The sequence below is a fragment of the Trichechus manatus genome, unplaced genomic scaffold, assembly GCF_000243295.1.
Source record: "Trichechus manatus latirostris isolate Lorelei unplaced genomic scaffold, TriManLat1.0 scaffold00166, whole genome shotgun sequence".
In the NCBI taxonomy this organism is placed as follows: Eukaryota; Metazoa; Chordata; class Mammalia; order Sirenia; family Trichechidae; genus Trichechus; species Trichechus manatus.
This window is the reverse complement of record NW_004444102.1, coordinates 5,053,738-5,070,679: the sequence shown is the minus strand read 5'-3', so window position 1 is coordinate 5,070,679 and position 16,942 is coordinate 5,053,738. Positions and strand designations below refer to the sequence as shown.

At 45.1% G+C, this 16,942-nt stretch overlaps 1 protein-coding gene across 1 annotated transcript in view; it reads left to right on the top strand.

The window, feature by feature from the left end:
- TSPAN14 (tetraspanin 14) overlaps window positions 1-16,942 on the top strand; it is a 78,255-nt gene that overhangs the window by 24,660 nt on the left and 36,653 nt on the right. The window contains exon 2 of the mRNA XM_004386527.2: window positions 2,411-2,508. Coding sequence (XP_004386584.1) covers window positions 2,428-2,508 — 81 coding nt within the window. The 5' untranslated portion in view covers window positions 2,411-2,427. The remainder of the gene's footprint in view (window positions 1-2,410; window positions 2,509-16,942) is intronic.

The window sequence follows — 16,942 nt, the reverse complement described above, 5'->3', positions numbered from 1 at the left end:
TCTGTTCCATTGGTCAATGTATCTGTCGTTGTACCAGTACCAGGCTGTTTTGACTACTGTAGCTGTATAGTAGGTTCTGAAGTCAGGTAGCGTGAGTCCTCCAACTGTATTCTTCTTCTTCAACAGTGCTTTCCTTATTGGGGCTTCTTCCCTTTCCGTATAAAGTTAATGATTAGTTTTTGCATCCCTTTGAATGTTGTTGATGGGAAGTCACTTTTAAGCCCGGCACCCCACACAACAATCTTCGTGCTCTTCTGTAGCTTTGGGGCCTTTAGCCACGTGCTTACAAATTGTTCCTTAACTGGAAGCCGTGATGTTCACATTGCTTGTTGTTGTTACATGCCATTGAATCGATTTCCAACTCCTGGCAACCCTGTGTGACACAGCAGAGCTGCCCCATAGGGTTTTCTAGCCAGTGATCTCTACGGGAGCAGATCACCAGGTCCTTCTCCTGTGGAGCTGCAGGGTGGGTTCGAACTGCGAAGCTGTCATTTGGCAGCAGAGCGCTTAACGGTTGCATATACTTTTTTTGTCTGTTGGTTTATTTTCTTGAGGCAGATTCTTAGTTGTGAGTTTTTTGGATTAAGGGTATGACCGCTTTTATGGTTTTACATGCCTGTAGCCATGTTGTTCCCCATACAGTAGGAGCCACAACAGATGGACGAACCAGGGTTCCGTGGGCCTGCCAGCAGCAGTGATAGTGAGTTTGTTAAAAAGAGTAAATTAGTACCTCTGGGTTGTCTTTAATTTTCACTTCCAGTGAAGCTCAATGTTTTCCCATATGTCATCTATGTTGTTCGTTCTTTTCTACATATTGTCTGTTTGTGTAAAGCCAGAGTCTTGTTTTATTAATTATGAATCTTTATATGTTGTAGATATTTACCCTTGTCGTAGTTGCTGCAGCTGCAGATAACTTATTATTTGTGTTTTCTGTTTTATTTTGATGCTACTTTGAATTGAATGGGAATTTTAAAATTTGATTTATATTGTAATTTTTTAGTTTGGGTTTTTTCCTCGTGCCTCAGAAGTGAAGGAGATTAACACTGGTCTAAAATACCCTCTCAGTGTGTGCATTGCGCACGTGTGTGTGCACCCTTGAACTATTCAAAGTTAATTTTGGCTTATTTAATTCCCCTCAGATTGCTAACAGCTGTCTCAGCACTATTAACTAGTTCTGCCCTGTCCCTTTGTTTTGAGAAGCTGATGTTTTGACAAACATATGCTTCTTATTTGCCAAGCAAATGCTTTATTTTCTGTTCAGGTTCTCGGACTTGAGACAGTTTGAGGGCTCTCAGTTTAATTTCTCTGATAATTGTTTTCTGTGCACACAGAATAGCTTTTGGAGATTCTTCTCTGCTGGCATGGTAATTCACTTTGTGAAAAGTTTATCCATCTATCTTGTTGCTGTTAGCTGCTGTTGAGGTGGTGAGCCCGGATCGGACCATTGTGATCCATAGGCTGATTTTTGGAAGTAGATCACCAGGCTTTTCTTCCTAGTCTGTCTTAGTCTGGAAGCTCTGCTGAAACCTGTTCAGCGTCAGAGCAACATGCGGTCCTCCACTGCCAGATGGGTGATGGCTGTGCATGAGGTGCACTCTCTGGGAATTGAACCTGGATCTCCTGTATAGAAAATGAGAATTCTACCATTCAACCACTACTGCCGTCTGCCTACTTTCAGAAACCTAAAATTCTTGTGTGTGTTTTCAGGTAAAGATATTGGTGCTGATTGAATGCACTAGTTGGTAGTGCTTGGTTGCCCTTCCCTCTGTGTGTGCAGCCCAGGGCTGAGCTTGGGATGTTTTCTCAGAAGATCCTAGATGAACTAGTATGGAGCCTTGATTCTGACTTTGGTGATGCCCGAATCTCTTCTTTCTAAACGTGGCTCTGGATGGTCGAGCCCCTGTTGCTTCAGTTGGCTCTCTCAACTCCTGGCTGCTCTTCAGGTGGTGGTGGGTGGAAGGAATGTGGACTGGAATCCAGGACTTGGTTCAGTACCGAGGCTCTTTCTTGCCTTTTTTCCCCTTCGGCAAGGCACACGACCTTTTGGGACTCCAGTTTCTTTAACTGTGAAGTGGAGAAGTCAGTACACATTCAACAGGTTGTGAGATAATATTTGGGAAATTCCAAGTAGAATTCCTGGTTCTTAGAAGACATTCTCCATTCTTTTAAGAATCCCCCTTTTGTTCTTTTGGTCATTTTTAGGAAGTTGGCTTTACCTGATTTTTGCCTAACTTATAGCCGGTATTGATACTCAACCTTTGTTGGACTTAAGGGCATGTGGGGAGTGAATGACATAGAGATTTCTGGAGTCTGTGTGTGAGCCACACCTTGGCTCTTTCCTCAGGGAGCAGGCTCTGGGGAATGTTCTAAAACTGACCCTGCATCTCATCATTCCCTTGTCTCTTTGCAGATCCTGCTTTTCAGAAGATGCACTATTATAGATACTCTAACGCTGAGGTCAGCTGCTGGTACAAGTACCTGCTATTCAGCTACAACATCATCTTCTGGGTGAGTGGCTGTCTTCTGTTCAGTAAGTCGTGGTTTCTCCGTCCTTTTTCCCAGGCCCCACACAAGGCTCTGGCATAAGGTGGTGAGCCGGGTTGGTGTGGCCCCTGCTCTCCCAGAACCAGCCACATGCTAGTTATAAAGCAGATCATTAAGTGCTGGTGGAGAAGGCCAAGGCGATTGATTGAAAGCTGGAAGAAGGGCCAGTAACCCAGCCTTGGGGGTCCAGGAGGGCTTGACGCTCTGGCCCAGATGTGTGCCTGTCCCATCCTACCCCCCCCCCCACACACACACTGCCCTAATGAAATAGCAGCAGCAGTGTACGGTATGATCTGATGGACACATGCGGAAGGATTCTGCAGAGTGAGAGGGCGGAGTCTTGGGGCAGAAGATAAGTTTGAGTTATCTCTCAGCCAGCTTCGTAGAGGTGTTTGTGTCCTGGGTTAGTGATTGTCTTGGAGATGAAGGTCTTGGCATCTTGACTGAGCAGAGGAGAGGTCTGAAGATTGAGCCCGGGGACGCTAGAGCTTGGGTTGAGGAGGAACAGAGACTCCAAAGTAGGCCGAGAGAGAGTGACTTGAGATAGAAGGAAGCCCAGGAGATTGCTGTTGTGAAGCCTAGAGAGGAAGCTTTTCAAGTAGAAAGGAGTAGTCAGCTCTGTCGGGTGCACAGGGCGCCGCAGGTGGACAGATGCATCGGGGTGGAGGAGGTAAGGATGGAAAGCTGCCGTTGGCTTTGACAGAATGAAGGCTCTTGGTGACCTTGACTATAGCAGCCCCATGCTCTGGGGGTGATGGAAATCCAGCTGGAGTCGGCTAAGGAGCCAGTGTGAGGTGAAGAGGTGGAGATGTGACTCGTGACAGTTCTTTCCAGGACACTTGCCGTAAAGAAGAGCTGAGGCGTGGGGCACTGACTGGAGATGGTCACAGGGTTAGGGGAGGTTTTACAGCATGTGTGTATTGCCAGCGGGATTGGTTCCAGGAGAGGCAGGTATTGATCCTGTGCAGGAGGGCAAGGAACATGATTGTGCACAGAGGATTTGATTGGTATCTGCGGGGGAGGGGAACAGATAGAGGAGAAGGGACAGAACGAGTGGCTGTCAGGCCGCGTTTTGCTTCTACTGCTGATTTTGGCGTTTCCCGTCTGAACTAGAACTCTTGAGCACAAGGTGGACTTAATAAGACTTCTCAGCCTTTCACCCTTGATTTCAGGGCACTGTCTCCTGGTGGCCTATCTCAAAGTGTTTGGGGTTTTCTGTCCTGGACAAATGACTTGGCCTTTCACCCCTGGCCTTTTCCTGTGCTCAGATGCCTATCCCCAGCAACCTCATCACTGCCCCTTGTCTTGGTTACCTAGGGCTGCCGTAACACAAATACCGTAAGTGGGTGGCTTTAAACAACAGACATTTGTTTCCTCACAGTTCTGGAGGCTGAAAGTCTAAATCAGGGTCCGGGACCGTGTCGGTTCCTTGTTTGTCGGCAGCCCTGGGCATTCCTTGGCTCTCGGTGTGTAGACGGTCCTCACATGGCATCTTTCTTCCCCAGCGTGTGTGTGACTCTGTGTCTGTTCTGGTCTTTATTTAACTCAGAAGTGATTAGGATTAGGATCCACTCTGTATTGGTATGACCTCAGCTGATTGATAGCTTGCATTCCGTTAGGTTACAGTAGATGTGAGGTCATTACATTAGGGAAAGTAATATGCTCACCCACGGCCAACTGATTTAATCACATGTAACTATTCCATGGTGTGTCCCTGGGTGGCGCAGATGGTCAAGCGCTTAGCTGTTAGTCAAAAGGTTGGTGATTTGAGTCCATCCCGAGGTGCCTCAGAAAGACTTGGTGATCTACTTCTGAAAAGTCAGCCACTGAAAACCTATGGAGCACAGCTCTACTCTAACACACGTGGGGTTCACCATGAGTCAGAGTCAACTTGACTGCAACTGGTAACTGTCTCATGGAAGGCGTTGGTGGTACAGTGGTAGAATTCTCGTCTTCCATGTGGGAGACCTGGGTTTGGTTCCCGGCCAGTGTACCTCAAGGCTTGCATGTTGCTGTGATACTGAACAAATTTCAGCAGAACTTTCAGACTAAGACAGACTAGGAGGAAAGTCCTGACGATCTACTTCTGATCTCCTTATACTATAGATCACAGTTGTCTGATCCCATTGTGCATGGGATCACCGTGAATCGGGCTGACTTTACTGCAGCTAACAATAATAACTATTCCATGACAGCAGCTAGACTAGTCTTTGGCCAAACCACTGGGAACCACAGCCTGGTCGAGTTGACACATAACCCTCACACTGCTAAAATGGGGGAATGCTTGACACTTGATGTGGTTCCTGTGGGTTCCTTGTAATGTGAGGGCTGGGGCTGCCCCAGCCTTGTGATGTGTGACCTCCCAGACCTGTGTGCTGCCTGCATGAGGACAGCCCTCTGGCCCCACCTGGCACTCCCCACCCCCACCAGGTGTATCCCAGGCAGGCAGCCGGACCCTTCGGACGCTTGTACACCAGCTGTCCCCCAGCTCTGGTGGTGCTTGGCCCTGATGACTGACACTCATCCTGACGTTGGCAGCCAGAGGGCCCTGGAAGTCTGTTTCTTCAGAGCCGTTCAAAGCAGTTCTTTGTGTGATTTGTAAGGACGGGAGTCTTTTTTTTTCCCCCATACAAAAATTTTTATACATTCATTGTTATGTGACTAAAGAGTCACACAGATTCAAAGTTCTGAGAACTTTTAATTTGATCTCATTGCCCATCACCTCACAGAACCTTGGTTTCGTCTTCAGTCTGAAGTTTCAAACAATTCTCTGCTTCCTTGGGATTCTAAAAATAATTGTGCTCCTTCAGGTACATTAACTCTTTCAAACAGACCAGACAATTATATTTAATTAGTTCAAAAGAGCTGGTTAGTTATTTCCTCAAGATTCTTATTAAACATTATTTTTTAAGATGAACCTGTTTGCAAACTTACAGAAAAGACTGGTCAGAGACTGATGGAATCCGAGACTATGCCCCCCAAACTCTCTCCTAACTCAAAACTGAAACCACCCTCAGCCAAATATTAGATAAGCCTATACAGCAAACAGTAACACCCGTGAGGAACTTGCTACTTAGCTCAATCAAGTACACGAGACCAAATGGACAACACTTGCCCAGAAGCAAAGATAAGAAGGCAGGAAGGGGCAGGAAAACTGGATGAGTGTACATGGGGAACCCCGGGCAGAAAGGGGGAGAGTGCTGCACGTTGCGGGCATTACAACCAATATCACGAAACAATTTCTGTATAAATTTTTGAATAAGAAACTAATTCGCTCTGTAAACTTTCACCTAAAGCACAATAAAATGTTAAAAAAACAAAAGCAAAAGAACAGTTCTTTGTTCTTGAGCAGCTCTAGTCACTGGCCCAGTAACATATTTGCATCAGATTCACATAGTCGCGTTCATGAGTCCGGAATTGTAACAGATTAGCCTGGTGACTGAAGGGTGCTGCAGTGTTGCCGGGTTTTGCAGAACTGCAGTGTGTGTGGCTGAGAGTTCATCATCTTTCCGGTTGGTGTGCAGAATAGAAAGGAACAAAAACAAGTCAGGAAAATCGGGCATGAGAGGGCTTGGCTGAGGACGTGGGCATGGGAGGCTAGGTGCCTGTCTCGAGGGAAGGCTGCCTGGACCCCGTCCTGGGATCTTAGTGAGGGGTTGGAGCTGAGGTGTGGAGTGGGGCCTGAGGATTGGGGCGCACAGCCCTCAGGACAGCATACTGTGCAGACAGAGGGTGCGGGCTGGCTCTAGGCACCCACACCTGGGTGCCCGTCCAGACTCACCTGAATGGAGTGATCCTGGTTGCTAAAGATGTATAAAATGATAACGCTAAGCCCTTGTCTCCTCAGGGAAATTTCTTTTTTTAACGGACAGAATACAAAAATAGAATAACAATAAAGAGCCCCGTGTTCCCATCATCCAGATTCGAAAATTAGCTCATGCTGATCTTGTTTCACTTATATCCCCCACCCGAGATCCTGGGTGGTGCAGACGGTTCACGTGCTTGGCTGCTAACCAGAAGGTTGGAGTTGGAGTTTCCCCAGAGGAGCCTCAGAAGAAAGGCCTGGTGACCTACTTCTGGAAAATCAGCCGCTGAAAACCTTATGGAGCACAGTTCTAGTCTGACACAAATGGGGTCACTGAGTCAGAACTGATTTGAAAGCAATGGGTCTGATTTTACCCCACCCCTGGGTTATTTGGAGGCAAAGCCCAGATATGTCATTTCCTTCAGCAGGGTGATAGTATTTACTTTTGTTTGGATGGACTAATGATGAGATGCATGGAGCAGAAGGGTTCCCCATGTAGATGGTGGTGCTCAGCAGGCAAGCTTGAAGGCCAGCAGTGGCTCAGGTATTGGCCTGTGCAGAAGGCAACCGATTATTTCTTTGACCTGTGCTAGATGCTGGGCAAACACAAGGTTTATTCAGTTTGCCCCCACTTGGAATTATTTTCACAGTAGACATTTCTTACAGACAAACACCTGTAGCACTCTAACAGTTTTTTTTTTTAAATTTTACTTATTTTATTGTTGTTCAGAATGTAGGTAGCACAATATAGACCAATTCATTAGTTTCTACACGTTCTTCAGGTTGTGCAGCCATTCTCCCCCTCCTTCTCTGAGTTTTTGCTCCATTAACTCACTGCCCCCTAAGGTTCCTATCTAATCTTTTGAGTTGCTGTTGTCAGTGTGATCCCATATAGATAGTTCATAAAAGAGCAGAATGTTCAAAGCAGACTTTTTTTTACTAGTTAAGCTAAACTATTATTTGGTTTTAAGAAAACTTCAGGGGATATTTTTGTTTTAAGATTTAAAGATTATCTCAGGGCAGTAGTTTCACTGGTTCATCCAGCCTCCATGGCTCCAGAAAGTCTGAAGTCTTTGAGAGTTTGAAACTCTGTTCTGCATTTCCCCCCTTTTGATCAAGATTCTTCTATAGAATCTTTCATCAAAATGTTGAGTAAAGGCAGCCAGGCACCATCCAGTTCTTCTGGCCTCATGGCAAAGGAGGCAGTTGTTCATGGAGGCAATTAGCCACACATTCCACATTCTTCTCATTTTCCTGATCTAACAGTTTTTTAATACTCTCTCCCTCTGAGGGACTGTAAATACCCGCTTGTGGTGGGAAGCGTGGATTCCACTGGTGTGTGCATCTCTTTTCCTGACCTTGTGATTTACAGCTATCATGGAGTTGGGCGTCATGGGGTCCTCATCATAAGGATGTTTTTGGTGGTGGTATGTGCCCTCGAGTCCATTCTGACTCATAGCGAACCTTATAGGACAGAGTACAACTGCTCCATAGTGTTTCCAAAGGTGTAATCTTTATGGAGCAGACCTCCATGGAACTGCTGGTTGGTTTGAACTGCTGAACCACCAGCCTTTTGGTTAGCAGCCAAGCACTTAACTATTGCCCTACCAGGGTGCGTTTTAAGGATGTTAGGAGAGGAAAACGCTTCCAGCCAACCTAGCATTTGAGAGCGCTACCACTTTTTACTTTTTTAAAAATACCATTCTTTGGTGGTGTGAGACCTGTTTCTGTTGCTGTTGGCAGCTGCATTGAGTCTGCCTCTGACTCATGGTGACCCCATGCACAGCGGAGAGAAATGCTGCCTGTAGTCTGTCTTAGTCTGGACGCTCCGCTGCAACCTGCTCAGCATCACAGCATCACACAGGCCTCCACCGGCAGACGGGTGGCGGCTGCGCTTGAGGTGCAGTGGTGGGGAATCCAACCCGGGTCTACTGCATGGAAGACGAGAATTCCACCACTGAACCACCATGGCCCTCAGACTTGATTCTACTGCCCAGGAAATCTCACTCTGACTTGCAGGGGAAGGGAGGCCGGGAGAGGAGCCTGGAGGAGCCTATACGGCCCTTTGTTCGCTCACCCTCCAGCCAGCTCCACAGAGAATCTGAATTGTTGTGGTCTTGCGGAGTGACTCCTCTAACAGGAGAAGTCAGGTAACAACTTCAGCTAAGGACCGTGCTCCTCCATGAGCACTGTGCTTGATCCGCGAGGTTTGGATGAAGCCCTTGCCTGAATCCGTTTAAGAACTGTGTTTGAAGTGAGCAGAGACCCAGCTCCTGCAGGGAACAAGCCTGTGGTTCAGAGAGAGGAGAGCCCCCTGCTTGTCTTTAGTTTAAAAAGTTTTTTTAAAGCAAAGCTTTGCCATTGTCTTTTCTCGGTGACTTGGGCATGTCTGAGCTATAGCTTCCCTGCTTCTGTAATGCAGGAATTAGCCTCAGAGCCTGTCATGGATTGAATTCTGTCCACCAAATATTTATGTCAACTTGGTTGGGCATGATTCTAGATATTGTGTGCTTGTCCTCCATTTTGTGATCTGATGTAATTATCCTCCATTTTGTGATGTGCTGTAAATCCTAATCTCTATGCTAATGAGGCAGGATCAGTGTGGAGTGTATCCTGAGTCACACCCTTAACTCAAGTCACACCCTTGCTTGAGTCACACCTTTTATCTTACAAGAGATAAAAGGAGAGAGAAGCAAGCAGAGACAGGGAGACACCTCACTTCCATCAAGAAAAAAGAGCTGGTCTTAGGTGAAGGGAAGGGCAGCACGTGCTACAGGGTAAGTCAGGACAACTCGACTAAACCGAAGCCAAGAAGTTTCCTGAATATAATCAAACACTTCAAGGGACAGAGTAGTAGGGACGGGGGTCTGGTGACCATGCTTTCAGGGGACATCTAGGTCAACTGGCATAACAAAGTTTATTAAGAAAATGTTCCGCATCCTACTTTGGTGAGTGGCGTCTGGGGTCTTAAAGCTTGCAGGTGGCCATTTAAGATGCATCAATTGGTCCCAACCACCTGGAGTAAAGGAGAATGAAGAACACCAAAGACACAAGGAAAGTATTAGCCCAAGAGACAGAAAGGGCCACATAAACCAGAGACTTCATCAGCCTGAGACCAGAAGAACTAGATGGTGTCCAGCTACCACCAATGACTGCCCTGACAGGGAACACAGCAGAGAGTCCCTGATGGAGCAGGAGAAAGGTGGGGTGCAGAATTCAAATTCTAGTAAAAAGACCAGACTTAATGGTTTGACTGAGACTGGAGGAACACTGGAAAGCACGGCCTCCGGACTCTCTGTCAACCCAGAACTAAAACAGTTCCTGAGGCCAACTTCAGACAAAGATCGGACTGGACTGTGGGACATAAAATGATACTCGTGAAGAATATGCTTCTTAGCTCAAGTAGATACATGAGACTAAATGGGCAGTTTCTGTCCGGAGGTGAGATGAGAAGGCAGAGACGGTCAGGAGCTGGTTGAATGGACATGGTGAAATCAGGGGTGGAAAGGAAGAGTGTGCTCTTACAGGATAGGGAGAGCAATTAGGGTCACATAACAATGTATGTATAAATTTTTGTATGAGAGACTAACTTGAATTGTAAGCTTTCACTTAAACTACAACAAAAAAGAAAAGAAGAAAGAGCCAGAAGCAGAGCGCGTCCTTTGGAACCAGAGTCCCTGTGTTGAGAACCTCCTAGACCCAGGGGAAGATTGATGCCAAGACACACAGAGATCTCCAAGGCCCTCCAGGGTCACAGATGTTGAAAGGAGTCAAGGACCTTTCTCCAGAGCTGAGAGAGAGAGAAAAGCCACTCACTTACGGTATTTCTGTTATAACAGCACTTGATGACTATGACAGAGCCTAACTCAGTCTGGATCCTGTTTCTGAGTGAGATGAGGTCATGGGCACAGATGCTTTGTGCTCTGTGACCAGCCTGGCTTGAGGTGCCTTCCTTCAACGTAACAGATGCCTCTGTGAGTAGGGGGCACGAGATTTATGGTCCAAATCAGGACCATTTGAGAGTGAAAGTGTAAGAGTTATGTCAGAACAACAGGTGGACACTAAGACAGTCCCAGGCAAACTGGGACATGTGGTCACCTTACCCAGGAGAGACAAGGAAAGTGAGGGGGAAGGACTTAAAGGTCAGCCCGTACCCTATGACTGTTCACAGCATCTCTGTGGGTGGAAAGTGTGACCTTTGCTTGTCTTCCTCCTTTAATGGGGCGCTCACCACCTCCCATGGTCAGGTTGTTCCTGAACCACTCTGACGGATGGAGAATTGCTCTTATTTGAGCTGACCTCTGTCCCTGGAATATGACCCCAAGGCTTGATCCCCAGGTCTGAGTGCAAAGGGTTCCTCTGCCTCCACCTCCTGGTAATTACTTCAGTCAAAAGGGAAAAGTCTAGTATTTCAGTAATACGTATAGTGTATTTTCATTTTCAGTGTGAGAAGACGTGGTACCTTTTTTCCCTCAGGTATTATTTAATAAACTTTAATAATTGCATGGAGTCTCTGGGTGGTGCATATGGTTAATGTGCTTGACTGGTAACTGAAAGCTTGGGTTTCAGGTGTATCCAGAGGCTCCTTGGAAGAAAGGCCTGGTGATCTACTTCCAAAAAATCAGCCATAGAAAACCCCAGGGAGCACAGTTCTGCTCTGACAAGTGGGGTTGCCATGGTTCAGAATCAACTTGATGGCGATTAGTAATGAAAACCAAAAAAACCCAAACTCATTGCTGTCAAGTTGATTCCAACTCATAGTAACCCTATAGGATAGAGTAGAACTGCCCTGTAGGGTTTCCAAGGAGCACCTGGTGGATTTGAACTGCTGGCCTTTTGGTTAGCAGCCACAGCTCTTAACCACTGTGCCACCAGGGTTTCCCAGTTGGTAATAATTGTGTGAAAATTCTGGTAGGCTAAACAAGGCATCCCCACGTGCACTGGGTTCCCTTTTCACACTCCCGTCTCCTGTCTGCAGTGTTTCGTACTTGGGAACTGTAACCCTGCAGTCTTGAGGTCTGTGTTTTCACATCAGTATCACCTAGTATAGAACATTCTAGGTTGCTGCCTAGTCTTTATGATTTTATTTTTAAAAATTCCCTTATTGGATGTTTCTAATTTTTCACTATCCTAGATAAGGATGCAGTGAATAGCTTTGTGTAATACGTATTCTTCCCTTCGGGGAAGGGAGGGAAATAATTTGCTGCAAGTGGGAAATAGTTTGCTGGGAGAGATGCCCCAGAGTGAGAATAAGTGGGTCAGAAGGTGTGTACATTGTTTTGACCTGAGATGTTAACATATTCAAAATTGCTTCTCCAGAAGGGCTGCCCTGACTCGCAGGAAACAGATGCCTTATCTTTCGGCACACATATGTATGTGAGCACATGTGTGTATTTCCACACCTAGGTTTCCAAGGCAGAGGGCAAGGAATACTCAGACTCCACTAGAACTTCAGAGCTGCCTGTGGTAGTGGCCCCTGCTGGGTTTCCACCCTCATCCGTCTGACTCAGGCCACTGGGGCTGGGACCGCCAGTTGGGATTACTGAGGAGGGGGTGATCACGGTGCACTGAGGTTCTTGCCAGGCACTTACGGTTATTATGTGTTCACGAGGTAGTTCTGAGTGGAAGTCACGGCAGTGCCTGTGTAGCTCTGTGCTTTGCTGGTACATGGTCGACGTGGCTTAGTCTACTGGAGCAAAGCGTGTGGTTGCTCACGTGATCTCACACACGTCTGTACGGTTTCCTCTCAGAAATCCTTTTCTAAAAACCACTTCTGTTGAGGTGTCACTCAGTATAATAAAATTTACCCATTTTAATTGTGTAATTTGAGTTGACACCTGTGTACGCCATGTAACCACCATCACCACAAATGACGGTATAAAACATTTCCATCACTTCAGAAACTTCTGCCCTTCTGCATCACTTCCTCCCCTCACCAGGCATCGCCGGTCTGCCCCTTGTCACTATAGATTCGCCTCTGTTGAATGTCTTATACACGGAGTCACGCAGTATCGACTCTTTTGTACCTGGCAGCTTTTAGTTAGATGATATTTTTGAGGTTCGTCCGTATTATTGCTTGTATGAGTAATTTATTCCTTTTCATTACTAAGTATACCACAATTCATTTATTCATGCACCTGTTGATGAACGTTATAGTTTTTGGTTATTATACATAAAGCTGCTAAAAATATTTATGTAAAAATCTTTGTGTGGACATAGGCCTTTATTAAGGAGCCCTAGTGGCACAATAGTTAAGTGCTTGGCTGCTAACCAAAAAGTCTGCGGTTCGAACCCATCAGTGGCTCCGAGCGCGAAAAGACCTGGTGATCTGCTCCGGCAAAGATTACAGCCTAGGAAACACTATAGGGCAGTTCTGCTCTGTCCTATAGGGTTGCCATGATTTGGAATCGACTCAGTGGCACACAATAGCAACAACAGGCCTTTATTATTGCTTGAGTAAATTCCTAAGAGTAGAGTTGTTGGGTGATGGTCCCTGGGTGATACAAACGCGCAACGTGCTCGGCTGCTAACCAAAAGGTTAGAGGTTCGAATTCACCCGGAAGTGCATCAGAAGAAAGGCCTGGTGATTTCCTTCTGAAAATTCAACCATTGAAAACCCTATGGAGCACAGTTCTACTCTGATGTACATGGGGTGGCCATGAGTTGCAATTGACTTGATGGCAACTTTTTTTTTTTTCCTATGAGTCAGAATCCACTCAACTGCAGTGGGTTTTATAAGACACTGGCAATCTGTTTCCAAAAGTATACTATTTTATTTTACATCTCCACCATCAGTGTCAGAAGGTACCAGTTGGTCTACCTCCTTGTCAATACTTGATGTTGTCATTATTTTTTATTATTATATGTAGCCCTTTTGGTGGGTGTGTAGTGGTATCTCATTGTGATTTTAACATACAATTCTCTGACACCTAGTAATGTTCTGCATCTTTTCATGTGCTTACCGCCATTCCTGTGTCATCTTATGTAAAATGTCTCTTCAGATCTTTTGCCTATTTTAAAATCTTGGGCTGCGTCTTAGTCATCTAGTGCTGCTCTAACAGAAATACCACAAGTGGATGGCTTTAACGAAGAGAAATTTATTTTCTCACAGTCCAGTAGGCTACAAGTCCAAATTCAGGGCATTAGCTGCAGGAGAAGGCTTTCTGTCAGCTCTAGAGGAAGGTCTTTGTGATACATCAGTCTTCCCTTGGTCTGGGAGCATCTCAGCGCAGGAACCTCAAGTCCAAAGGACTTGCTCTGCTCCCGGCACTGCTTTCTTGGTGGTATGAGGTCCCCGTGTCTCTCTGCTCGCTTCTCTTTTTTATAGCTCAGAAGAGATTGCCTTAAGATACTATCTAATCTTGTAGACATCATCAATATAACTGCTGCTAATCCATCTTATTACATCATAGTGATAGCATTTACAACACGTAGGGAAATCACATCATATGATAAAATGGTAGACAATCACCCAGGCAAGTTAATTTTCGGGGGACACAATTCAATCCATGACATGTTGTTTATTTTTTTAATTTTATATATTTGTTGTTGTTGAGAGTATACACAGCAAAACACACTAATTCATCCATTTGGGTTTAAGAAGACTTCAGGGGATATTTTTGGTTTAAGATTTAAAGATTTTCTCAGGGCATTAGTTTCAAGGGTTTATCCAGCCTCCTTGGCTCCAGAAAGTCTAGAGTCCATGAGAATTTGAAATTCTGATCTACATTCCCCACCCCCCCCCCTTTTGATCAGGATTCTTCTATAGACTCATCAAAATGTTCAGTAATGATAGCCGGGCACCATCCAGTTCTTTTGGTCCCGTGGCAGAGGAAGCGGTTGTTCATGGAGGCAGTTAGCCACACATTCCGTGTTCTTCCCCTGTTCCTGACTCTCCTTCTTCTTCTGTTGCTCCAAGTGAACAGAGACCAGTTGTGCCCTGGGTGGCCGTTTGCAAGCGTTTAGGACTCCGGGCACTACACAACGGACTAGGGGGTGGAACAGAAGCATTAAACATGTTATTAGGCCAGTTAACTGTGATGTCCCATGAAACCAGGACTCTAAACCTCCAAACCAAAGAACTGAATCCCATGAGGTGTTTGATTGTACATAAGCAGCCTCAGCAGCTACTCTTTTTTTGTTGTTTTTGTAAATGTATCTACCACGCAACTTTTTACAGGTATACAGCTTATTGACAACGGTGGTGAAATCAGCTTCTTTATGTGGCCTTTGCCTTGGTTCTTTGGAAAAACAACTGGAGAGATTTGGCCCTAAGCTCTGAGGAGTTACCCTTGCCCTGGTTTTCTACCACAGAGAATGTTACTTTTGTCCCGGTTGGTTGACGTTTCCTGGGTAAGCTGTAAACAACTTGTGGTTTGATACTTTTGGTCTGGCCCTGGACTCCAGCCTGCCCTGCGATTGGTCTATTTTATGTACCTTGCAGGATTGGTCAGTATACTTATGCAAATGAAGTGACTATAGCATACTGAGAGGGGATTGGTCAGTTCATGGCCCCGGTTGGGGGGCTATGCCTTGAAATTGACCAGGAGTTTGCCTATATATGTAGCCAACCTGACGGAGGTTGGCAGACAGAAGAAGAAAGAAGAGGGGAGGCAAGGAACCTCTAAAAGATGTGTAACATGAGTAACAGAATATAACACTGAAGACAGCAAGAGGCCTGGAAGGTGGTGGACAGCGGAGACCTGCTGCTGGAATGCAGCTAAGAGCTGAGCAAAACTGCTCCACTGGCTGTGAGCTGCGTCAGTTAACAGCCGAGAGGCTGACGGCAGGAAGGCCAGAGGCAGACAGGCCTGTCCTCAGGGCCAAGAGGGGCTGTGCATGGTAGACAGAATGGCCTGCTCACTTGCCCAGAGAGGAGCTGAGAGAGCCGTCCTGCACTGAAGAAGGGAGGGATGTGCTCTCCACTTCAGGGAGGAGTGGTAGCCTACTGATCCTGATCGCAAGTTGTACCCTGTTGCTTCTTAATAAACTGCTTAACTGTAAGTGTGGTCTGTGAGTTCTGTGTGGCCATTGCAGCGTATTGTCAGACCCAGAAGAGAAGTAGAGAATGCTGTGGGAGGGACTGCTGGTGTCAGAATTGGTGAAAAGTTTGGAGAGTGGAGGTATGTCTCACCTCCTCTTCATCAGCATTGGGCTGATCTTGATTCCCATTATGCCTCCTGAAGTTAGACAGTTTCTGACGCTACTACTCTTACCATTTCACGATAGCACTTAGAATAATCGCCTGCGCAGCACTACCCTTAATCAGTGCAATTTTTTCATCACCATAAACCGAAATTCAGTACTTCATAAAACAGTAACCGTAGGTGTTTATGATACTGGGTATAAGATTTTTTAATATCCTGGATACAAGCCCTCTGTCAAACATGGGTATTGTGAATATTTTCTCCCAAACTATGGTTTGCTGTTTCATATTCTTAGCAATCTTTGGAAGAACAGAAGCTTTTAATTTTGATAAAGTCCAAATTGTCTTTTTTTTTTTCTTTAATGGATTGTGCTTTTTGTGTCTCATCTAAGAAATCTATGCCTCCTCCAAAGCTGCAAAGATTCTGTCTTAGCTTTTTTGTAGAAGTTTTATAGTGTAAGTTTTAGGGTTAGGTCTGTGATCCATTTCTAGTTAAGTTTTATGGATGGTGTGAGGTAAGGGTCAGTGTCCTTCCCCTCTCCCACCCCCTTATGGATATCCACTTGTTCTGGTATCAATTGTTTTAAAAAAATTATTCCTTTACCATTGAGTTATTTTAACACCCTTCTAGAAAATCACTTAACTGTACAGTCATCAATTTCTCTTAGAAAAGTCTGTAGGGGTTTTGATTGGGATTGCAGTGAATCTGTGGATGATTTTAGGGTGAATAGATACCTTTACAATATTGAATCTTCCAGTCCACTAAGATGGTATAGCTTTCCATTTATTTAGGTCTTTAATTTATCTCAGCGGCATTTTGTAGTTCTTATGTATAGGTCTTGCACATATTTTGTTAAATTTATTCCAATCTTGCATTCCAGAATACAGTCTGCTTTTTCATGATTATTATCATGTTTATATCATGGTGCTGGATTAATTCACTAATATATTGTTAAGGGCTTTTGTGTCTATGTTTGTAAGGGATATTGGTCTATAGTTACCTTTTCTTATAGTGTCTAAGTCTGGTTGTGTTTTCAGGGTAACACTGGTCTCAGAAAAGGAATTGGGAAGTTTACCCTCCTCCTGTGTTTCCTGAAAGTGTTTGCATAGGATTGATACTACTGCCTTCTTAAATGTTGGACAGACTTCGCCAGTGAAGTCAGTTGGGCCTGATTTTTCTCTCTGGCTGGGGAGATTTTTAATTACAACCTCAATTTCTTTAAAAGATATAGAATTGTTTTTCTCTTTCTTCATAAGTCAATTTTTTTTTATTTTATTGTACTTAAGGTGACAGTAGTACACATGTTGTTTTATGACATTGGTTAATAACCCCACAACCTATTAAACCTCTAACTTATAAACCTTTTTTTTTTTTTGGTGAAAATACACATAGCCAAAGATACAACATTTCAAAAATTTCTACATACACAGTTCAGTGACATTGACTA